Source organism: Leptonychotes weddellii, chromosome 2, assembly GCF_054177405.1.
Source record: "Leptonychotes weddellii isolate Sample4059 chromosome 2, ASM5417740v2, whole genome shotgun sequence".
NCBI classification, from domain to species: domain Eukaryota; kingdom Metazoa; phylum Chordata; class Mammalia; order Carnivora; family Phocidae; genus Leptonychotes; species Leptonychotes weddellii.
The window spans coordinates 124,239,147-124,264,977 of NC_138370.1; the positions used below are offsets into that span (position 1 = coordinate 124,239,147).

The 25,831-nt window shown below is 41.2% G+C and overlaps 1 protein-coding gene across 2 annotated transcripts in view; it reads right to left on the reverse strand.

Moving 5' to 3' along the window:
• The window catches only part of PARM1 (prostate androgen-regulated mucin-like protein 1), a 100,130-nt gene extending 98,886 nt beyond the window's left edge, over window positions 1-1,244 (reverse strand). Inside the window, exons 1-2 of one of the 2 annotated variants that reach the window (XM_081812275.1) lie at window positions 945-1,244; window positions 7-185 (exon numbers count right to left, since the gene is read on the reverse strand). In XM_081812275.1, the coding sequence (XP_081668401.1) occupies window positions 7-79 (73 nt within the window). In that variant the 5' untranslated portion in view covers window positions 80-185; window positions 945-1,244. The remainder of the gene's footprint in view (window positions 1-6; window positions 186-944) is intronic. The other variant, XM_081812277.1, reaches the window with a different exon arrangement.
• Between the last annotated feature and the right edge of the window lie 24,587 nt (window positions 1,245-25,831).

Genomic DNA, 25,831 nt, shown 5'->3' on the forward strand with positions numbered 1-25,831 from the left:
ACATACCAGTGTCCGCGCCCTCGGCTGCTCGTTCCACTGGTGCCTTATCCATGGTCGGTTGTCCCTTGTAGGGCTGCATTTTCTGGAAAAACTGGGTGCCCAACACCAGACTGAAAGCGTTGTTTGAACGTCTCCCGGCCCCCACGAAGCCGAGCTCATTCCTCCTGCTCCTCGCTCCGCAGCCCCTGCCAGAGACGCCGCCGTTGGTCCCAGACCAGCGAGGCGCGCGCGCGGAAGCCGTCCAGAATTGGTGTCGGGGGCGGGGGCTAGTTCTAGCCAACTTGACAGTTTCTGCCACTGCACACATTTTTGGGAGGCTCCGGGCCACAGGGTAGAACTGCAAACCCAAGCGGTGATCGCGAGCTCGAGCCGGGTTCAGGCAGCTGCCGGTGGGGCTGTTAGTGCCGCATCATCCCCAGCGCAACCACGGAGGGACGCAGGAGACCCGAGACCCGGGACCGCCAAGTCCCGGGCGCGCGCGCAGCCACTGCTTAGAGCCTTCCAGATTGCGATTCTCCCCGCCTCTCCCGGCCCTCCCGGGGTCCAACCGCCTCAAGAAGTCTGCTGCCCGACTCTGGCAGGGTGTGCTCAGAGACCCGAGAAGCCTCGAGTCGCACGCCAGTGTCGCCCACCCGGGGTTCGAACGCGTCGCGCAGCCACCTGTTCCACAAAGCCCGGAGTTTGTGTGGGCGCGGGCTGCGGCAGGAAGGACCCCGTCATCCCCCCGGTCCCGCACGGCTCAGGATCTCGACAGGCTTACACCACCCCAAATCCAAGTGCGCACATACCTTCACGCAACTCCGGAGGCTCCCCCCACTCCGGCCACCGGCGCGCGGTGACTTACTTCCCGGTGTCCCCGCTTCAGCCCCAGCCCCAGCCCCAGCGCTGGCCACCGGGGCCCAGAGCGCGCCCGGCCCCTCCGGGAGGACGGCGCCCCCAAATACCTGCCGTGAAGATGCAGAGAGCGAAGAGAGTCTTGCAGACCATGGTACCCTGGTGTGCGGTGCCGAGCTTCGGGACTGACCGAGCGCTCGGAGCGCGGACGGCTCCTCCTCTGCCGGGCTGGTGGCCGTGGGAGCCGGGAGGTGAGGGCGGCTCTGCGCGCTCGGCCCGCGCGGCTCCGGCTGCTCCGGCGGCGGGCGGAGAAGCGAGGCAAACGCGGCGCGGCTCCGTCAGCTGCGTGTCGTCCGGCGCCCGGCGCGCTTCTGCTCCATCCCAGCCGCCCGAGCCCGGGCCGCCTCTGCCGCCGCGCCGGCCCCCCGCCAAACCCCTCCCACCCGGGCCCCGCGGCGCTGACTCGGCCACCCCCCCGGCCGCCCCTCTCCCCGCGCTCGGGTCCCGGGAGCCTCGGCCCAGGGCGGCCTCTGCTGGACAGTCAGGGCGCGAGACTCGAGTTTTGACGGGGTTCAGCAAAGGTCCGGGGCGTCTAGCACCGTGCTGGGAACTGAGGGGATGCAAAGAAGTGTGAGCGGATCTCTGCCCCCGGGAATTTATCTCAACTTTCCTTATGCGAGTTTACAACAGGTGAGCATATGCCATGTTAGGCGTCACTTCGAAGAGCCAAGACCCCACTATTGCAAAAGAGAATACACATTCCTTGCCAAGTTTGAGAACCTTTTCCTTCATTTCTTCAAATGTTCCTGCGTGTACTTTAAACCCTCCCACACATTCAACCCCGCTGCACTTCCTGGTGCCTGAGCCAGGATGTCTTTTATCTTTTTCAGCTTCTACCAGAAGAAATACTACTAATGTCTGGTGTATGGTGATTAACGTAACATAATAATAAAAAAAAAGGAAGTAATACTAATGTCTGGTAATAGTGATCATGGGATAACTGAGCCAGGCAACCTCCTAGGTGTGGTATCATGACTCCTAACAATCTTGTGACATAGGAATTATTATTATTCCATTTTACAGACGAGAAGACCGAGGCATAGAGAAGACAAGTAATGCGCTCAAGGTCACATAGCTGGTAAGGACTGGACCCCATAATTGAACAGTTTGTGCACCAGGGCCTTAAAAACAAAGGCTAACATGTCCTGAGTGGTTGTTGTGTGCTGGGCAACGGTGCTGTACAGGATATTAACCAAGTGAAGTTCTCACAGCAATCCTTTGAGGGGGGCACTATTATACCTTCATTTTCAGGGGAGGAAATGGAAACACAGGGAGGTTTAAGTACTTGTCCAAGGCCACACAACTAGCGAATGGTACAGAGAGCATGCCTGCCCAGGCACCCTGGGTCACCCCCTGTCCCGTACTCCCTTTCCAAAGCCCAGAGTTTCTGTATGTTCGCACAGATCAAAGCTGACCTTGCACTTAGTCCTCCCCACCACCTTAGACTTGCTTATTTCTCACACCTCTATCAGATCAGATGCCAGATCACCTCCAATATCTCCGTTAGTAGGAGCCTGCTGGTCCCCTAGTCGCCAGAGCTGGAAAGTGACTGGAATTAATGAGCCTTCCTAAAGAATTAATTAGCTCAGGACCATCTGTAGACCTGGGGAACAGCTTTCTTTTTCCTGTGGCTTCTTTCTCCTGTACCAGAGCCTCAGGTTTCATTTTGTCACTTGTTTGGGTCTTATCACTGTACCTGTGACCACGTCCATTCCACTGCGTGACCCCATCCTTACCACTTGTGCAGCTTGTCTTGCTTCCGCAACCAGATTAAACTGGACTAACAGTTTTGATGGTTTGTTTTGTTGTTGTTGTTGTTGTTGTTTGTTTTTGGGGGGTTTGTGTGTTTGTTCTTGGTTTTGGTTCATTTGTTGATCATTGTTGGAATTTGGAATGAGAAGTAAAAGATATCACAACCAAGTGCCTATCCCCCTTCCCTCCTCTCTGGCCAGAGAAACTGCAAATTCAATTTGTTAAACATGTTTTCTGAGTGCTATTGACCTTGAGGTTTTTCCAACTTCTGGTGTAATCTATATGATTATGAAGAATTTCTGTATCTGAGTTGTGGTTGTCATGGGGGCAAGGGCCACACACAGATGAATTTTATATATAAACTAAAATTTGTATATTTATATGTAAAAGTTGTATAAGGCAATGGTGCCTTTAAATAAGGGCCATTTAAGTAACTAACTCTATGACAGAAATAAGGGTTTTTCAAAACCCCTGCAAAGAAAAAAATATTCAATTGAAATTCAGCAAAACTTTAATGGAACCCCTCTGGAGTGCAAAGCATGTGTGACTCTGATTTTGATACCTAAGATGATGGTTTGGTACACAAAGGATGGTGATCCCCACTTCTGAATCATTTAAAATTTCCAAAGGTTTTCACTGTACACAGAATAGAGTTGAAAATGATTGATTTCTTTAACTGAAATCATTCATTTTTATTAATGATTAAAACTTCCAATTTATTAATTTAGTGAAAACATATTTGATCAGTTACTAGGTGCCAGGCCTTATGCTCGGCTGTGGGAATGTCGCAGGTTGTAAGAGTCAGGGTAGGCTAGGTTATGCTACTGTCATAAACCACCCCAAAGTCTCAGAGACTTAAGCAATAATGATTTCTTCTTTGCTCATCAACATCTGCTATGGATCCAGGTCATTTCCCAGAGTAGCTATCCTCTATGTCAAGGGCCTCAGTGTTGCACCTCCATATCAAAACCTGCTTTCACACTCACTGAGATAGGGAAAGAGAAGTGGAGAGTTCCGTGCAGCCTTTAGGTCTCTTACCCAGAAGTGGCACTTCGCTCACATTTCATTGGTTAAAACAAGTCAGTGGCCATGTGCAACTCCAAGAAAGCAAGGAAGCACAATCTTCTCCTTTGCCCAGATGAAGAGGAGAGCTAGAGAGCAGGGAACAGTTGTGATGTATGCCACAGTGGTTCATTGTCTCTGCCATCAGGAAGCTTATATTCTAGTAGTGGAAAGTCAAACGTTGAATGAACAATCAGAAAAATATATGCAATAATTTATGATGTTAAAAATGGGAAGATGGGAGAAATGGGTGAACTGTATTTGCATTTCAAATAAATTGAATTTGTAAAGAGTTTTAAAATATATGCAATAAGTTATTACATTAAATACTATAAATAATAATACCCACTAAGGGTGCCTGGGTGGCTCAGTTGGTTAAGCGACTGCCTTCGGCTCAGGTCATGATCCTGGAGTCCCTGGATCGAGTCCCGCATCGGGCTCCCTGCTCGGCGGGGAGTCTGCTTCTCCCTCTGACCCTCCCCCCTCTCATGTGCTCTCTCTCATTCTCTGTCTCTCAAATAAATAAATAAAATCTTTTAAAAATAATAATAATAATAATACCCACTAACATTTATTGAGCTTCTGCTATGTATTAGGAATCGTTCCAAGCATTTTATGTAATCTGTTTAAACTTTATACCCCATAAGGTTATATTAATTTTACAAATAAAGAGCTGAGAGATATTTAAAGAGACTGTAAGTGTGAAGAAAACCAAAAGTATGAGATATTACATTAGGGGGACTCACACTCCTCAGTGGGGCCAGGGATGGAATTTGCATGCAACTCTTTAGTCACGCCTTATAGCAAAAACCAGTTTCTTCATAGAATTCTCTTAGTTCCTTTATAATACTCCACTGGGATAAAATCTGAGATAAATCTGCCTTTTATTGACTTCCACTCTTTTTTGATCACTGTTAAAATGAATTTCTAAGGTTGTAGACTTTCAACATCTTATAAAAAGTTGCCCTTGGTTGACTTAGTTTTCGACATCCTGAATTTATTGTAATTTACAGATAATGTCAAATAATATATGTTAAAGAATATAGAAGTGTTAGCTTTGGGCTCTTGGATTCTTCCTAACCTAGGAGAGACGGAATAACTTAGTTGAGAGAGCTGGGTGAAGCAGTATTGTGAAGTGGTTAGAGGCTGGGTTCTCATGTCTCACCCATGGCCCCTGAAGGCTGGATTCGAATCTAGTTTCTACCATCTACTCACTGAGTGACTCTAATTACTCGGCACCGCTATGTCTCCGTTTCTTCCTGGCATTACTGGGAGGATTAAATGGATTATATATGTAAAAAAAGTTGGCATTTTCTCAGTGCCAATCAATGTTATCTGTTATTAGAGGGCAAACTTTGGGGGTACATTAAAAAATTTTTTTTGGATCTAAAGTACAGGAGCAAAACATTCCTGCCTGCTGCAGCTGTTTCTTCACACATTTAGTTATGTGACTTGGGCTGTGCCTTCAGTAATTCTGACCCTGCTACAGTTGAGGTGCCGGGGAAAGCTCTAAACCCACTCTGACAGCTCCTTCCCCAACCCCCTCTCCTCCCCAAAGGCAGGAATGCAGCAGCCTGAAGACACTGATATATTTTGTCTTCGTTTTATTTCTTTTCTCACACTGCATTGTGAAAACATCTCCGTAGGTTCTGCTACATTTCCTCTCATCGCTTTGCTTTTCTCTTAACTCCGATTTGCCTCTTTTTAAATATTAATGGCAAAAAAAAAGATTAAAAGCAGTTATGAGATATGTATAAAAGCATAGATTTGGAACCTGGCCAAGGAATATTTGCTTGAACAAGAGCAATTTTAAAAGGGCATGATGAAACGTGATTACTTCCCTGATTTAAATAAAATTGTTTGATGCTGCATGGGCTCTTTGAGGATACAAAACCACATGTCACTAATTTTTATTTTAATTAAGGAGGAAGCCCTTAAAATATTTCAGGAAGGAAAAACTATCTTCTTGGAGGTGATGCACATAATGAAACCTTTTATTTAAATAAGTCTAAGACGTGATTCAGTCGATGCTGCAGACCTGTATTGTTCAACAGAAGTAAAATATCAGTAGTACATGTAATTTAAGATTTCTGGAAGTCACATTTTTTAAAAGGAGAAAGAGGTGAAATCAATTAATTAATTAAAGTGTACTTAATAATATGCTTTATTTAACCCAATATTTCTAAAATATTTATCATTTCACGTGTAATGAATATAAATGTGTTGAGATCTTTTACATTGTTTTTCTCATTCTAAGTCTTCAAAACCCAGTGTTTATTTTATACTTATATAACATCTCAATTCAGACTGGGTGCATTTTGAAAACTCAGTGACCTAACGTGACTAGCAGCTATCACAATGGGCCGTGTCACTCTAGAACATTGATTGGCCCCGTCTTTTGCATTGTCTCATGATATATACCGTAAAAGTACAGAGCAGTGCTCGTGGGACTTTCTTAAAGTGTTGGGACTTTCTCCAAGAGTGGAGTACTTAGAAGTCTAGGATTTGCTGAGTGCATGGCCTCTGACCCTCATTAACCTCTCCGACCCTCAGTTTCCCCTTCTATGAAATAGAGATGAGGACAAATAAGAACAGTATCTTGCTTCAAAGGATTACTGTAAGGATTAAATGTAGCAAAAGCATTTAGAACAGACTCCAGACAGAGCAGAGCCTCAATAAATGTTTGCTGTTATATTTGGTAGGAATGGTTATGATGAGGATGAAAAATGATTAATAGTAAAATCTTTCCAGTTGACATTGTTGTATTAGAAGTTCCTTACTATTCAGAGACATTGGCAATATCACTTGTCCCTAGATATCTATGTATGTACGCAGAGTTTAGAGCAGTATTTCTCAAACGTTTTGGTCTCAGGACCCACTTACATTCTTAAAATGGATTAAGAACTCCAAAACCCATTTGTTGATGTGGGAGGGCCATTTTAAGGACCCTTTGAGATAATTATGGCTTTTCTGCACCAAAACCCAACAAGTGGTATTTTCTTATAAGTTAGCAGCAATGTGGAATCTGAAAGCATCTCAATGAAATTTTCATATTCTATTACATTAAAATCCATTGGTCTATCTTGCCTTTGCATCTTTTACCCATATATGATTTTGTGACATCATGCATTTGTCATATAGAAAATATTGGTTCACTGAGTTATGAAGACCTTCCAAATTTTAACACACTTCATTATATACAACATCAAAAAGTTACATTTGTTAATATCTCTACCTATATCATCAGAAAAGTCTTTAAATATTAGGAAGCTGTTAAGTTAATGGTGGATACATGTTTGGCCAAATTCTAATTTCTCTTTTTTCTCTTTCTTTCTTTCTTTCTTTCTTCCTTCCTTCCTTCCTTCCTTTTCTTTCTTTCTTTCTTTCTTTCTTTCTTTCTTTCTCCTTTCTTTCTTAGAGAGAAAGAGAGAGCAGGGGAGGGACAGAGGGAGAGGGAGAGAGAAAATCTTAAGCAGGCTCCACACCCAGTGTGGAGCTCCACACAGGGCTTGATATTATGACCCTGATCTCATGACCTGAGCCGAAATCAAGAGTCAGATACTGAACCAACTGGGCCACCCTAGTGCTCCCAAATTCTAATTTTCACTTGACAGCTTGAATCTTACCATTGGCATCAAATACTGTCAACTGTTTTCTTTTTTTTTTTTTTTATATGACAGAGAGAGACACAGCAAGAGAGGGAACACAAGCAGGGGGAGTGGAGGAGGGAGAAGCAGGCTTCCCACGGAGCAGGGAGCCCGATGCGGGGCTCGATCCCAGGACACTGGGATCATGACCTAAGCCGAAGGCAGACGCTTAACCATCTGAGCCACCCAGGCGCCCCTCAACTGTTTTCTTTGAAGTGACAGGCTAACATCATGAAGAAAATGTCATGTAAATATTCAAGTCGGAATAACCATAGTATATCTTAGTCATTTTTTCAAATAAAATTTGTGTTCCATGAAAAAAGTGGTTAGTTCAGCTTGCAACTTGAGTCATCACATAAGTGCATTTCCTTGGGATGATTATCTCATTTTGGTAAGCAGCAAGCCTGTTTTATGCATACATCCCATTTATTTACATAGGATGTGAAAAAGATGTGTACTTAAGATGGAAATTCGATCAAGCTAACGATTTTTACTGCTTCTTTAAGGACATTCCTAAGTGAAACTTGTTTTTTTCCCCTTTAAACTTACCAGGCATGATGGTGAAGAATATAAAGGCAGTGCCTTCAGTTCTGCTAAGACACCAAAGTTCTACCTACAATTGCTTTTGCATCACCGGTGCATAAGTCAGCATCCACAAAAAATAAATAAAATTAAAAAGGTAAATAGCATCTTAGTGTTACTATGAGAATAGCTTTGACTTTGCAGACCTGACAGGATCTTGGGACCCCTAGGAGTTAGTGGACCACACTTTGAGAACTGCTGGTGTAGGGAGACATCTTTGAAGTTTGCTAAGGAGATGAACTGTTTTGTCTGTCCAGAGACCTTTTTTTTTTTTTTTTTTTTTAAGGGAGATGCTTAGTCCCCTTTTGTAAGCAAGTGGCCCCAGCGGTGACTACAGCTTCCCTTGCCACAGTGACTGGGATAGGGTGGACCTCAGACTCTGTTTGCTTTACTGAGTACACTTCCCAGGATTTTAAAACTTGGGACCAGGAAATGCCACTAAGAGTTGCTCTCTGGAGATGAAATGATGGGGTTCTGGTATTCTGGTGGACCACTCTAGCATGTGAAAAAAAGCCAGTCTGAGGTAGGATCCAGAAACCTGACTCTCAGAGAAAAGGAGAAATGGGAGAAAAGAGGTCTGGTGGCTTTCTGGTCCCTAGCCACACTTGTCTCTGAGATGCCACCACACCTTTGCCCTTCTCGTCACTCTGTGAGCACTTCGATCAATTTCCCCTTTGGGTCATGCTAGTTCAAACTGGGTTTCTCTCACCTGAAACCAAAAGAAATTAGCTCATGCAGAGGGCAGCAAAAGCGAACTTCCAAAGTGATTCAGTGTTCAATAATAGAGATTGAGGGGAGTCTTCTCATTCAGGAAAATTCCATTCTCAGCTCTGAGCTAAAAAATAAAATCACAGCAAAACCACACCACTGCTAAGCTATTGAACTAATGTATGGTGGAGCAAGTCAGGATATTCAGCTTCGATTAAAAAAATATTCATGAAACTGAAAGAGGTGAAGTTCATAAAAGCAAATGAGGTTTACCAATGACTCTACAGCTTAATAATATGTGATAAACTCCAAAGATTTCCACAAATAGTTGTAATGAAAAATACAATGAATAACTTTGGCTGTAAACAGATTACATTTTCATAATATTGGTAAATTTATCCAACTAAGCTTTCTTTCTGCTCTACATATGTTTTTGCCACCATCAGTTGTAATACATCTTAGTAGATTCTACCCCAGGTTGTACTGAGTTCTGATTTTTTCATCTTCTTCGAAAATATTCTTGACTTTAGTTTTACTCAGACCATTCATAGAGGCTAATTTTCCAGTCATTTCAAACTCAGTCAAATAACTACAACTGAACAGCATTGGTAATATCTGCTGACCCATCAAGAGCCAAAGAAAACCATTAGAAATCATTTTCCTGGTTTTTAAGTCGACTATTGCTGTCCCTCCTAATGTCCTCAACACTTTGAGCACCAGAAAGGCCAACAGTCCAAACCAGTTTATTTTTTTCTGGACACGTATTTTTAGCTGCTGCAATAAAATATAATTTAATTAACTCACAATTGGTAAACAGTTTTCCTTGCTTGGCTAACAAATGAGCTACTTAGAACGTTTCTTTTGTTGCAGCTTCATTTTGATTTTTAATTTTCGTGGAAAACTCTAATGTGATACTTGTTTTAAGTTTTATAATTTTTCCAACTGGGGAATCCTGTGTATTGGTAACAGTGTGGTGATTATTTAGTCTGGTATTATTGAACTTAGCACAGCAATAGCCTGATGCTTTACAGTTCCATTAGCTAACAGCATCATCCACGTTCCATTGTGCTTTAACGGTGTGATACTTAGGGTCTACTTTTCATTTTTTTTTTAAAAAATATTTTATTTATTTATTTATTTGACAGAGAGAGACACAGTGAGAGAGGGAACACAACAGGGGGAGTGGGAGAGGGAGAAGCAGGCTTCCCGCGGAGCAGGGAGCCCAATGCGGGGCTCGATCCCAGGACCCTGGGACCATGACCTGAGCTGAAGGCAGACGCTTAACGGCTGAGCCACTCAGGCGCCCCCTACTTTTCATTTTTTAAATTTCTTTTGACAGGATGGGTATGCAATTATAATAAAAAGTCAACCAAAACGTGGTGGTATGGTGGTGTGTGCAACACACAAAGCGCTGCCTGGTTGTGACTTCATCTCTGTGAGTTGCCGCAGTGTGAAGCCATGAGAGTGTCCCACAAGTCTGTCACGACTCCTCAACTAACACGGCTGCTCCTAGTGTGAAAGGGACTGCAGGCAGCCCTTAAACAAGTAAGTCCAGCGGTGTCTCAATACAACCTCAGAAATAGACGCCGGAAGTTGACCTTCATACAATTTTCGTGTCTTAGGAAATATCTCCCTTTTGATTTCTTCCAACCATTCTGAGGTCACAGGCTATCCAAAAAACAGATATGGCCTCCTGGCCAGAGTTTGCCAACCTCTGTTTTAGCAAAGGTTTGCGTCTGATTCTGCTAGGTATCTGGGATTGATGCCAACCTATAACAACTTCACATCATTAGCCTGCGGTTTCCTGAACTTGGTAATGTAAAGTCACACTGCAAACCCACGTGAGGTTAGGGCTATGTTCTGATTCATGAGAGAGACTATTTGCCTTATTACTATTTTTTTCTTTTTTTTTTTTTACCTGGAGCTGAGCAGAGGCCCTGACAGACAAGTTATATTTTGTGTTTCCTTTTACCAACAGACATATTTTTTCTAGCCTACGTTTTATTAAAATTGTAGTCACCCTTCAAAGTGATTACGTCTTTGAAAACAAAATATGTGGTCACCCTTGCAAGAGGTCAGAAATCTAATCCTATTACTCCAGTTTATGCCAAGTCAAGCTCTTATCTCTTTTTCCCCATTTGGTCATTAAACCTAGGGCATCGGCAGCGTTAAGAACTGCTGACCACTCCACACATCGTTCTGTTGTCTTGGGGGGTAAGGGAGCCTTGGCTTTCTTATGAGCCCAGTGATAGATTTATGAAAAGTTTACAGTAGTTTATACAGCATTTTTCAAATGGTTTGCTTCAGGAGGTGTTTTTTTCAGAATAACTAGACCTACCTATTTATAGATACAAACGTCTCTCGTATTTTCTTAGCTTCCCCTCCCATTTTCTCATTTTAATTCCCTTTACTTTGTCTAACTTGATTTCTTTTATAAGCCTCACATCCCATTAAGCTGGTGGAAAACTTGAACCCTAGTCATTGTGATTTACCCCCAACTTTCTGGATTATTCCAGAGTCTTCTGCGATGCTAATGTTTGGAGTGGGGATGACAGCCTCTGGTTATTGGGTCATTTATTTTGAAACCCATGCTGTTACTGAGAATCAGTCATTCCTTTCAGCAGAGCTGTTCAAATCCAAGGGCTCTCTGTCAGGGTGGGGGTGTAGGAGTTTTTGCAAGGCTGTCCAGACTCTTAGAAGGGTAGTCTTTTCATTCCTGAAGCCTTCCCACTCCTCCAGTGGCTTTGCCTAGGACCTTCCCTCTGAATTTAGACCCTCGGAACTCTCTGTTCTCATTATGCAGCCTAAGCCCTAAAGTCCTGGAATTTCTTTCCTGTTTTAGGGAAATCATTTTTCTTTGACAGTTCTGGCCTAGATGCTTTGTCTGTGCTCTCTTTAATTTTCTCCCAGTTTTAAGAATTACATCTTTTGAAACAAAGGCCTGGGAGGTTACCAAGCTACTTCTAATTTTTCCTCTGCTACAGTCCTTTTCTCTCTGTGTCTTCCCTACCTGGCTGGAAATAAAAACTGATTGACTATCTGAATTTGGGCAAAGGAAGAAAAAAAGTACAGCAATAATTTAAGAAGTAGATGAATAGTTTAAAATATTTTCTTGCCACATGTTTTAAAGGTGATGGTAGATGAAAGTAGTTCTGATAAAAGCTGATGGCACTTGGCAGTGAGGACGGAGGGATAAGAAAACAGACTTGACATACATTTTGGAGGCAAAGGCAAAAGGACTATTAATTGATAACATGGTGGGGCTGAGGGGGAGGCTGGAGTCAAGAGTGACTTCCAGATTTCTGCTGGGTCCTCACTCTGTGGATAGTGACCAGTTTGGCCAATTTTGCATCCATGTGTACATCCTCTTCAGCATCCCCTATCTGCCTCCAACTGTATGGTATTTTGAGTTCGAGTCAGTCTGTTCCCTCATTCCCTAAGGGCTAAGTAAAAGCCTTTGATATAATTTATTTTAGGAGTCACGACTTTTCCTTTTAAAATTATTTTTAAAGGATCAATCACAATTTTTGGTGTTATTTAATGTGTTTATCTAAATTCTTGTTAGAATAATAGAATAATTACAATTAGTGTAATGGATTAACACAATTAATAATATATCGAGGGTGGCAAAAATCTTGGCGGTTTTATTGTCTTCTCTTTTCATTTCGCAGATGAGGAAATTATAGAACACAGAGGTTCAGTGATATGACCAACACTGTAATCGGTTTCAGAGAGAAACCCAGCTCAAACAACTTCTGGTTCAGTGCTTTGTTCATCCTACCCTTTAACTGAGTATCATGTCTTCACCTCTTGTCTTTGTGAGTGCAGACAATCCATGAAGCTTGAGACCAGTTGCTTCGGGAGAATAAATTTAAGTTCTAATCACTTTATGTGTGTCTTCAGAAAAAAATGTATTCGGAAAGCACCAGAGAAATTTAACTCCAAGTGTGAGAAAAAAAAAAAAAAGACAAATAATACATTTACATTGTATGTCACACTTACTGTTAACACGGCTAACCCGACTGGCTTGGAAACTTAAGTCCCTCCCCCTATCATTTTTGGTTGTTTTGAGCATAAAAATATTCTATTTATTAAAGTTACAAATGCTGAAACTTTTATATTTGATTTATGATTTTATTCTATTTGTTAATTAGTCAAGTACTAGATACCATTTTTTAAGTTTTTGCATAATAGCCTCTTATACAAAGCAAGTTAAGTATCTTAGGGCATTTTAAACTTCAATTATGAACTTAATATTTGTATTTCCCTTTTAGATATTTCTGGTGTCAGGTTCAGTGAACAAAACCTCTCTGAATTCTTGAATAATTCTTTTAAGTCTAACAAATTAAATTTGCAAATAGTGATTCTTTAGTTCCTTTAAATATTCAAATAATACATAAACTAAGAAAATTTCTACTTAAAATCACCAATTTAAATTACATATTTTAAAAGGGAATTACAAAATGACTCTATTAATAGGCTAAATTATCTAGAATAGTAGTACATAAAATACAAACTATGTGGAGACTCCTAAACCACAAATGTTATTATAATTATTAATTGGTTTATTTTATTTGATTTTTTAAAAAGATTTTATTTATTTATTTGACAGAGAGAGACACAGAGAGAGAGGGAACACAAGCAGGGCGAGTGGGAGAGGGAGAAGCAGGCTTCCCGCTGAGCAGAGAGCCTGATGTGGGGCTCGATCCCAGGACCCTGGGATCATGACCTGAGCCAAAGGCAGACGCTTAACAACTGAGCCACCCAGGTGCCCCAATATTGGTTTATTTTAAATATAATTCTCTGAAATATTTTTATACTTAATTTTATATCTTCCTGGGCTCAAATATGTTTACCCACTACAGAAACACTTGCCAAATCCTAAGGCATTTTAGGGATACCTTCTCACATGTATAATGACTAAAGATATTAGCTGAGGTGAAGACTGGATTCTCATTTCAGCACCAATTATTACTAGAAGGACTTCATAATGCCAAGTGTTTAGTCTCCACCTCTCTGCTCTGCACATGGAAATCTTCATTGCCATCTAGGTGGCTTGACTGAAGCTGGCATAAAAATATTCTATTGCATTCTTCGGCTCTTAACATAGTTGTAAAGTCTTTAGACCTGACACACTTCCTTTCATATGCTTCTGTTTGGTGGAACCGTTCAACTCTTAAAGCTGTAAAAATGACATCCAGTCAAATCTTGGAAATCTGGTGCCTTGGGGTGACTACTTGATCACGAATTTTAAAGTCTTAAGCAATAAATGAGTTTATTTGAAGGATATGGGCAACTCAAAATTGAGGTAATATTTACACATCAGGCCTCAGGAACCAGGGATCCTCCTGAACAGCAGGAACACAAGAACTATTTCTTTGGCGAGCACCCTCACGAGGTTCAAGAAGACTTTTCTTCGTCCATTTTCAATTAAGACTATCTGTACAGGATTAAAAATCTTGGGGGAATGAGTTCATTGGTCTAATTTGTGTCAAGTGCCACCCCTTGGTCAGGGAGGTCCCCAAAGGAAAACAGACACTACAACCTCAGAAGTGAACATCTAAACCTTAGAAGACTAACGAAGATGGCCCTACCATCTTCTAGGGATAGGAACTGTTTGGATAGCTCTGCTTTCTTTCAAGACAATGAGATAGACTCTTCTGGGTAATCACTGGAATGCCAGCGCTATTGTAAACCTAACCTCAGTATTTAATCAAGTTTGATGTTATTACTATTCTAAACGGAACTCATGGTAGAAAACAAACTTGGAGCCATATAACTTTTCCACCAAAATTGATTCCCATATCACTTAATCCTTAAAGTCGTAACAAGTCATCTGTTTGGAAGGAAAATAAGGCCACATAAATAATAAGGTCAACTCAACTGCCTTTGGCTGAAGAGCATAAAACATGTACTCCTTGAGGTAGAGAGGATGTGACAAGTCACCAGTGGTGACCTGAGTAACTGCTTCTTCACGGCATCAGCAACCATTGGATGGGAGCATATTGAGAACTCAGGAGAGCAGAAATAGTTATCTTGGTGGCCACCATCATAGAATCAGCATCACCTGCTTTTGGTGGTAAGCACCGCATGTTTAATTTTTTAAATCAATGTGACCTCACAAGAATGTTCTCCTTTCAAAATATGACTCTATTAGTATTTGCATTAAAATAAGAATCCATTTCCCTATAGTAAATCCAAGGAAAGACTATGCTCCTCAACAAATTTGTTTTGACTATTACTTGCAATATTATTTTCTGTTTATTTCACTAAACGTTGGGTATACACTTGCTATTACTTAACTGACATTGTGTGCCTATAAAACATCCGAAGACATTAACCAGTAATTCTTGTCTTCAGATGTGGCAAGAGTTCACTAAAATCAATTAGAGATTCTTGTATTAGTTCTTCTCCTTGATACTAATAAAAAAATATACTGAGCTATAGTTTAAAGCCCAGTGTCATCCTATTTTAAATTATTTACACTTTTATATATTATTGCAAAGCTGTTTCTGGGTATACAGTCATGCTACCTTATGTTATACTACTGACAATTAAATAAGGGCAGGCTTGGTGATTAGAAGAGAACATTGGCAGCCAAGGCAATGTTGAAAACACTTAGGTCATTTTTGCTATGTAGAATTTTGACACACTATTAAATAAAGCTATAACAATAATACAATAAAGCTGCAACAGCTTCAAGGAGGCTAAAGAGAACTTTGTATCAGCATGAAAAAGGTCTTAATAGGGTCACGATTTCACATGCAAAATGGAGCAGAAAGTTTTGTAATTAACCAGCAATGTGTGGACCAGAGAATTTGGGCGTTTGTATTTTTGGTAGGGAGGGTTGTTTCAGCTTAATTGTCTGGATTGGCCTATTGTTTGTTCATGGCTAGTTATATGTTAGTTGTCCACTGAGAATTTGGACTCTCTTTTTCACATGTGGTATTGTCACTGGGAGGAGGAGGCCCAGACAAAGTCTCCACTTCTCAGCACGTGTGCCTCCAAAAATGGCAGATGATTAGTCCCTTTGAATGGAGTGTGACCAGAAGTGATCTGTGTCCCTTCCAGGCTGAGAATTTTAAGATGTAGATGAGGCTTCTCTAATGCTCCCTCTCCTCCCTTCCCAGGACAGAGGGAGCTTCTGACTCACCATGAAGGAGATCCCTTATCCCCAACTAGGGACACCTGCATTAAAATATTATGTGAGCCTGATGAATCACAGACCTGTACCTCTGAAACAAATAATACATTATATGCTAAAAAAAAAAAAAGAAGAAGAAGAAGAAGAAGGTAGCAGGAAGGGAAAAATGAAGGGGGGAAATCGGAGGGGGAGACGAACCATGAGAGACTATGGACTCTGAGAAACAAACAGGGTTCTGGAGGGGAGGGGGGTGGGGGGATGGGTTAGCCTGGTGATGGGTATTAAAGAGGGCACGTATTGAATGGAGCACTGGGTCTTATACTCAAACAATGAATCATGGAACACTACATCAAAAGCTAATGATGTAATGTATGGGGGTTAACATAACATAATAAAATTTAAAAATAAATAAATAAATAAAATAAAATATTATGTGAGCAAGCAAAGAACTTCTATCATATTAAACCATTATGATTTTGATGTTTTTGTTATCAAAGCTAGTATTATTTTGACTAATATAGTATCTCTATCAGGATACTTGTGTGATTCTCTCCTTTAATGTCCTATCTATCTATTCATTCAACAAATATTTATTGAGTATTTATTACGTGCCAGGCAATATGCTGGGCATATGGTAATGAAAACACAGGCAGGATCTTCTGTTGTTTAGAGTGTAAGGGGTGGATTTATTGGAATGGAGTGGGGGAAGAAACAGGAGAAGACAGGTATTTAAAAGAAATCAGGGGGCGCCTGGGTGGCTCTGTTGGCTGAGCATCTGCCCTCGGCTCAGGTCATGATCCCGGGGTCCTGGGATTGAGCCCCACGTCAGGCTCCCTGCTCAGCGGGGAGCCTGCTTCTCCCTCTGCCTCTGTCTGATGCTCCCCCTGCTTGTGCTCTCTCTCTCTGTCAAATGAATAAATTAAAAAAATCTTAAAAAAAAAGAGGTCAGTTGTATGATGAGTGAAAGGAGGAACACAGGCTGCTGGGAGAGCATGTATGCAGGGGAACTTCATCCAATCTAGGGAGTTGGGAAGGCCTTTCTGTGAAAGTGACTCTGATACTTAAGTTAGAAATGTGGGTAGGAATGAACCAGACAAAGCCTGGGAAGTGAGGGATGGAGGTCGAGGTGGGAAGCCGAGAGAGCGTTCGAAGCAAAGACAACACCATGTGTGAGAGCCTTTAGAGCAAGGAAAAATGGATGGCATTTAACAACCAAAAGAAGATAATGGCTCATATATTCTTGTATAGTATTTCATAATAGACAGACAAATTAAAGCACTAACGTTTTCAAAGGTGTTTGATGTGATGGCTCATTCTCATCAAACATTGGTTTCAGTGCTATCTGAAATGGAAGCTAATGAGGGTAGTTAGCATGGCCTGATTAGCTGTTATCTTGCTTTTGTAAGCTGTCCTGTTGCTGTGTCAGACTAGGAACAAGCCAGCTCATTAGGAGCAGACTTTTCGCAGCTGTCCTTTATTGGTATGGCAATGATGCATCTCTGATTCCCCAGGAGTATCTGTTTTAAATATTTTATCCTATTGCTTGTTCATAGACATGCACTTTTAAGTCAGAACCAAAATTGGTGAGGCCATGTTGATTCCACTTTATCATTTTTCCTCTTCCCCTTTTCCTCCTCTTCCTGCTTCTCTTCCTTCCTTCCTCACTTCAGTTCTTATATTTCTTTGGGTAAAAACTACTGTAGGCAAATAACATATTGAATTACTGTGTTGTAAGTGTCTAGGTACCCCTGAAGAACAAAAGGCGGTTAACAATGAATGATGGAAGTCCCTGTATCACCTAGTGGCTCGTATCTAGGAGCCTTGGATAATTGTGTATTAGAAATATTTATCATATCAAACATACTTTGTGAGCTCTCTCCTGCTACCTCCTCCCCAAGCATTGATTTCTTCATGTACAAAGCAGGCACAGAACCCAGGAGGGAAGCAAATCAATCTGGCAAACATCTGTATGGAATCATACTATAGTCTTAAAACCTCTAAAAGCACAATGAGGCTGAAAGATTTGTCTCCTAAAAGAGAGTCAAGATGAATTTCATTAGACCTGGATTAGGTTTTAGTTAATCGAGAGAAACCAGTTGACTACCTGTCAGCCCAAGAGAATTACTTCCTAGAAAGGTCTCCCCTATTTCCCCTTGTCCTTTGTGTATAAAAAACCCAACACTTATAATAGCTACCGGTGATTACATTCCTATTATGTTCCAGGTTCTGTTAAATTTATTTTCAACACAGGTTGTTTAGCTAGCACTGTATTGATGCAGCCCTGGTCAGGAATGCGCTGATGGTCAGTGACAGGATGAGGATGTCTATTGCTCTGATTACTATTTTCAGACAGTAGGATTACTGTAGGTTGGATAACAAATGGCTTGTTTGGTTGCTATTATTTCATTGTTATAGATGAAGAAATTAAGGCTCAGAGAGGGTTTTTTTTTTTAAGATTTTATTTATTTACTTGAGAGAGAGATATCGAGAGAGCGAGCACAAGCAGGGGGAGTGGCAGGCAGAGGGAGACGGAGGAGCAGTCTCCCTGCTGAGCAGGGAGCCCAATGTGGGGCTCGATCCCAGGACCCTGAAATCATGACCTGAGCTGAAGGCAGATGCTTAACGACTGAGCCACCCAGGCACCCCAAGGCTCAGAGAGTTTAAGTGGCTTTCCCCAAAGTCATACACGCAATGAATGACAGAGCCTAGAAATTTCCTAAGCACTTACTGTTTCATTCAATCACTGCTGCTTCCTAAAGCTGCCATTTACCAAAGGCCCCGAGTCCCTGTCCCTCTGTGGAGTGCTTTCTCCTTTGGCAATCTGATTGAATTCCTCCTCCCCTGGCCCTGCAAGAACTAATATGAACTGAGGCAGCTGGTCACTTGCCAGCTAGGGAGTTACCTCCCTCTCCAGCAGGCCCCTTTGCTGCACTCCATGACCACAACAATCCTGGATTTTTAAGTAAATAACTTTTTTTCAGTTTGGCTACTTTAGGTTTCTCTTGCTGAGACTTGGCAACTCAGCTTTTGCTTGAGCTTCTTGGTTCTTGAACCCATGGTGTGATTGATTTGGTTTTGGTTTTGGATTCCCCGCTTGTGGATTGGGCCGCCCGACCTCACCCCATAACTTGGAGACAAGACCCCTGGTTCTGGCTTTGCAGCCCCAGAACATTGCCTCATCTGGCGTCCTGCTCACCATCCCCAATCCTGCAGTTCCACTGGTTCCCTTCCCTGCTAGGGAGCAAAAGCAGGTTGGCAAAATAGAGCGAGAATGAGCTTGGAGTCAAGGTGTTTGAGCTTTCCAGGGTTCCACTTGTTATTTGTAAAAAGAGAATAATAATAATAACCACATTACCAGACCATTTGGAGGGTTAAAGAGGTAATAATTTTAAATGGGTCCAGCACACAAAAATATTATTATTAGAATCACATTAAAAAAAGTTTACTTTTTCAAAGTGCTTAGAACATATTAAACTTTACACAAAGGTGAGCTATTAATCAAACTTTGGGGGCTAAAAGAGATCTTTGAGGTAACCAAGTTCAATACATTATGCTGGAAAATATTACTTAAATCTAACTATACCTTGTATTTCCCTGTTTTATTTAGTAATATAGTAAGAAAATGCCTATATTGTTGAATAGTGTGCATCTTATAGGAAAAAATTACTACTAACTTGTGAAGCTTGCATTTATAATAAGTGCACTAGGAATCTTTAATTATGAAAAATCACATGGAATTTCACACTGTCATGTTGTTTTACTTTAAGCACAACATGTCATATTTTGGTAAGTCCTCTTTTATTTAGACTAGTGAGGTTGGGGGAACTGACCAGTATTAGTAAAAATTCTGACTAATGGCTCAGAAAAACAGGTTTTTTGGCAATGATGCTTTCAAGATGGCAGCATATGTTGTTCCTGACTTCTGTCCCTCTCAAAGAAAGAACAGCTAACACCTATCCATCGACAGGACACCATTGTGAAAATCTCAGAACACGGGCTGAGGCTGGAGCACCCCCCTGGACCACAGAGACCAGAGACAACATTAGGAGGGTAAGAGGAATGGTGCATTCTGACCACATCGTCCCTCCCCCAGGATAGCACATCTCCACACTGAGAGGGCCTCCTGGGGCCTATGGTTTTTATGGTGGGAAAAAGCCCAAGGTGGACATTCAGCTCCCGTGGCATTGTGGCCTGCTTCCCTGGAGGCTGGCTCAGGTCTTGCTTCATGGAGCTCATGGGGAATCAGGCTTGACCACCAGAGATTAGGTTGGTTACAGAGGAGGGGGACAGGGTTTACAGCAATAAAGGCCATGTATGACAAGCCAGAGCAAACATCATGTTCAATGATAAAAGGTTGAAAGCTTTTCATTTAAGATCAGGAACAAGACAAGGGTACTCACTCTCACCATTCCTATTCAATATAGCACTGGAAGTCCTAGTCAGGGCAGTAAGATAAGAAAAAGAAATAAAAGATGTCAGAGTCATAAAAGAAGTAGAATTGTCTTTATTTATAGATGACATGGGTGGGGAGAGGTAAGATGGCAGAGAAGTAGGGCAATCCTAAGCCTGCCTCCTCCCTCGAACACAGTTAGATAAATATCAAATCATTCTGAACACCCAAGAAATCAATCGGAAGTCTTAGAGAATGAAGCTGCATGTCTACAAACCAGAAAAACAACCTGTGGAGAGTTGATTCATGGGAGAAAAGATCAGTGGGCACTCCCGAGGGGAAGGAGACCTGACCAAAGAGGGAGTAGTGAGAGAGAAGGAGGAGGGAGAGAAAGAGTGTGGAGAAAAAGAAAAAAGAGTGAAAACACACACCGGGGACTGCACCAGAAAACTGTTGCTCAAAACCATTGACAGGGGAAAGGAAAGAGTTACAATTCTGCCAGCTTTCTATACACAGCAGAGCACAGATTCTGAGGTATAGGAAGTTTGTGACATAGCCAGATTTGCACCTGGGGAACCAAGAGGTGATCCGGTGGTGGGAGCAGAGCCAAGCCCTGGCAGAGGGCAGCATGAGGATCCCCAGGGTCACACGGGAAGATGAGGTTCCCCTGCTTGGAGTGCATTTGGGAGAGGTGATATGGTCTCTTCACAGGCAAAAAACCCTGTGGGCACCATCCAGCTGCCCGCCCACAAATATAGGAACAAAGATGCCAGCAGAGGGCTGCAAACCCTGGTGCTGGCTGTGTGATGTGATTCACCATAAACTCCGAAATGCTGTGTGGTCATGCCACTGTCTTCTGCTACACGCCAGTAGACAAAGCAGGGAAACCCTCCCCCCACAAAGCAGGGAAACCCTCCCTCAGAGGATCAGTGTGGGTTCACAACTCAGGGGTCTCTGAGGTGTGGGGTTTTGAAACACAGCCATGCCTGAGATAAAACACAGAAGTGCTGCACCATTTGGCAGGCAGAGAACTGGGACACAGCAAGGTGAAAGCGGGGACCTGACAGCAACCAGGGACACAGGAGGGGTCACTGTTTGTGCATCTGTGAGGGCTCACTAAGGAGGCATGGCTTGCATTTCCTGCTCCAGACATGAGAGAACAGGAAAGTCATTTTCTCCCCGTATCCATGAGTTTGATCCACCTCAGTGAGCTAAACAGTGCCAAGTGGAGAATGCGGCAGCTGCACCAAGCCTGGCCCCTGCCCTGTGCCCTGCAGGCACATGTCCACTGGGGTAATTCCACCTAAGAATCAAAACAGCAAGTCTCTCCCCCAAAAGACCAGTGCAAACCCCTCACCCACACCAAGTCTACTGATCATAGAGTGATGCAGAGCTTCAGCTCTAGGGGAAACAAGATCTAACGTCCTTTGGGGTTTTTTTTGTTTGTTGTTTGTGTCTTTTTTTTCTTGTTGTTCTGCTTTGCTTTTCAGATACAGAAAGAGCATTTTTAAAATTATTTTACTTCATTTTATATTTTTTTAATTTTTTTTTAAGATTTTATTTATTTGCGAGAGAGAGAATGAGAGACAGAGAGCATGAGAGGGAGGAGGGTCAGAGGGAGAAGCAGACTCCCTGCTGAGCAGGGAGCCTGATGTGGGACTCGATCCTGGGACTCCAGGATCATGACCTGAGCCGAAGGCAGTTGCTTAACCAACTGAGCCACCCAGGCGCCCTATTTTTTTAATTTTTAATTTTTTTCTTTTTTCTTTTTCTTTTCTTTCTTTCTACCTTTTTTTCTAACAAGCTTCTCATAACAAGCAGACCAAAGCACACCTAGGATCTAGCTTCCTATATGTATTTTATCTTTTTTATTTTTAAAAAATTTATTTCATTTTTTAATTTTATTTTTCACTTTTTTAAAATTTATTTTCTTTCTTTTTTTTTCCCTTCCACACAGAGGAATTGATCCTAAAAGAAAGAACAGGAAGAAATGATGACCAGAGATTTAATCAATGCATATATAGGTACAATGTCTGAACTAGAATTTAAAACAACAATTATAAGGATATTAGCTGGGCTTGAAAAAAGCATAGAAGACACTAGAGAATCCCTTACTGCAGAGATAAAATAACTAAAATCTAGTCAGGCTGAACTTAAAAATGCTATACCAAAATGCAAACACAAATGGAGGCCATAAAAACGAGGATAGACAAAGTAGAGGAATGAATCAGTGATATAGAAGATAAAATTGTGGAAAATAATGAAGCTGAAAAGAAGAGGGAAACAAAGGTAATGGATCATGAAGGTAGACTTAGGGAGCTCAGCAACTTATTAAAACAGAATAACATTTATATAATAGGAGTCCTGGAAGATGAAAAGAAAGAAAAAGGGGCAGAAGGTTTATTTGAGCAAATTATAGCTGAAAACTTCCCTAATCTGGGGAAGGATACAGGAATCAAAATCCAAGAAGCACAAAGAACTCCCATTAAATTCAACAAAAGCCGACCATTGCCAAGGCATATCATAGTCAAATTCACAAAATACATAGGCAAGGAAAGAATCCTGAAAGCAGCAAGGGGAAAAAAAAGTCCTTAACCTACAAGAGAAGATAGATCAGGTTCACAGCAGATCTGTCCACAGAAACTTGGCAGGCCAGAAGAGAGTGGCAGGATATATTCAATGTGCTGAATGGGACAATATGCAACTAAGAATTTTTTATACAGCAAAGCTGTCACTCAGAATAAAAGGAGAGGTGGAGAGTTTCCCAGACAAACAAAAACTAAAGGAGTTTGTGACCACTAAGCCAGCCCTGCAAGAAATATTAAGGGGGACTCTGTGAGTGGGGAACAAAGACCTAAAGCAACAAATACTAGAAAGGACCAGAGAACATCACCAGAAACACCAACTCTACAGATAATACAATGACACTAAATTCGTATCTTTCAATAATCACTCTGAATGTAAGTGAACTCAATGCTCCAATCAAAAGACATAGGGTATCAGAATGGATAAAAAAAAAATCTGTCTATAAGCTGCTTACAAGAGACTCATTTTAGACATAAAGACACCTGCAGATTGAAAATGAGGGGTGGAGAACCATCCATCATGCAAATGGATGACAAAAGAAAACGGAGTAGCCATACTTAGATAAACTAGGTTTTAAAACAAAGACTATAACAAGAGATGAAGAAGGGCGTTACATCATAATTAAAGGGTCTATCCATCCAGAAGATCTAACAATTGTAAATATTTATGCCCCCAACTTGGGAGCACCCAAACATATAAAGCAATTAATAATAAACATAAGGAAACACATTGATAATAATATTAGTAAGGGACTTTAACACCCCACTTACAGCAATGGACAGATTATCTAAGCAGAAGATCAACAAGGAAACAAGGGCTTTGAACGACACACTGGACCAGATGGACTTAACAGATATATTCAGAACATTTCATCCTAAAGCAGCAGAGTACACATTCTTTTCAAGTGCACATCGAACATTCTCCAGAATAGATCACATACTGGGTCACAAGTCAGGCCTCAGCAAGTACAAAAAGATTGAGATCATACCATGCATATTTTCAGACCACAATGTTATGAAACTTGAAGTCAACCGCAAGAAAAAATTTGGAAAGACTTCAAATACATGGAGATTAAAGAACATCCTACTAAGGAATGAATGGGTTAACAAGGAAATTAAAGAAGAAATAAAAAAATACATGGAAGCAAGTGAAAATGAAAACAAGACAGTCCAAAATCTTCGGAATGCAGCAAAGGCAGTCCTAAGAGGGAAGTATACTGCAATACAGGCCTACCTCCAGAAGCAAGAAAAGTCTCAAATACACAACCTAAACTTACACCTAAAGGAGCTGGAAAAAGAACAGCAAATAAAGCCTAAATCCAGCAGAAGGGAAATAATAAAGATCAGAGCAGAAATCAATGATATAGAAATCAAAAAAACAGTAGAACACATCAATGAAACAAGGATCTGGTTCTTTAAGAGAATTAACAAAATTGATAAACCCCTAGTAAGACTTATCAAAAAGAAAAGAGAAAGGACCCAAATAAATAAAATTATGAATGAAAGAGGAGAGATCACAGCCAACACTGAAGAAATACAATTATAAGAGAATATTATAAGCAATTACATGCCAAAAAATTAGGCAATCTGGAAGAAATGGATAAATTCCTAGAAACATATAAGCTACAAAAACTGAAACAGGAAGAAATAGAAAATCTGAACAGACCCATAACTAGCAAAGAAATTGAATCAGAGATCAAAAATTTCCCAACAAACCAGAGCCCAGGGCTGGATGGCTTCCCAGGGTAATTCTACCAAACATTTAAAGAATACATACCTATTCTTCTGAAACTGTTCCAAAAAATAGAAATGGAAGGAAAACTTCCAAATTCATTCTATAAAGACTGCATTACCTTGACCTAAAACCAGAAAAAGACCCCACTAAAAAAGAGAATTACAGACCAATATCCTGATGAACATGGATGCAAAAATTCTCAACAAGATACTAGCTAATCAGATCCAACAGTACATTAAACGGATTATTCACCAGGATGAAGTGGGATTTACTCCTTGGCTGCAGGGGTGGTTCAACATCCACAAATGAATCAACGTGATCCACCACATTAATAAAAGAAAGTATAAGAATCATATGATCCTTTCAATAGATGCAGAAAAAGCATTTGACAAAATATGGCATCCTTTCTTGATAAGAACCCTCAACAAAGTAGGGGTAGATGGAACATACCTCAACATCATAAAGGCCATTTATGAAAGACCCACAACTAATATCATCCCCTACAGTCAGGAACAAGACAGGGATATCCAGTCTCACCATTATTATTTAACATAGTACTGAAAGTCTTAGTCCTCACCAATCAGACAACAAAAAGAAATAAAAGGCATCCAAATTGGCAAGGAAGAAGTCAAACTTTCACTATTTGCAGATGATGGGGTAGTTGGGTGAAGGGTATTAAGGAGGGCAATTTTTGTGATGAGCACTGGGTGTTGTGTGTAAGTGATGAATCACTGAATTCTACTCCAGAAACCAATATTGCACTGTATATTAACTAAGTAAAATTTAAATTAAAAAATAAATGAATGAATAAATAAATAAGACATGATTTTATATATGGAAAGTTCTAAAGACTCCACCAAAAAACTATTAGATCTAATTAATTAATTTGGTAGCTGCATAAAACAAAAACCAGCATACAAAATATCAGTAGCATTTCTATATACTTACAACAAATTACCTGAAAAAGAAATAAGGAAAATCCCTTTTACAATAGCTTCAATAATATATTTGGTAATAAATTTAACCAAGGAGATGAAAGATTCTATACTGAAAACTATAAGACATTGAAAAAGAATTTGAAAAAGGCACAAGTAAATGGAAAAATATTCTGTGTTCATAGATTGGAAGAATTAATATTGTAAAAATGTCCATACTATCTAAAAGTATCTATAGATTTAATGAAATCTCTATTAAGATTCCAATGGAGGGGCGCCTGGGTGGCTCAGTTGGTTGGGCGACTGCCTTCGGCTCGGGTCATGGTCCTGGAGTCCCGGGATCGAGTCCCGCATCGGGCTCCTTGCTTGGCGGGGAGTCTGCTTCTCCCTCTGACCC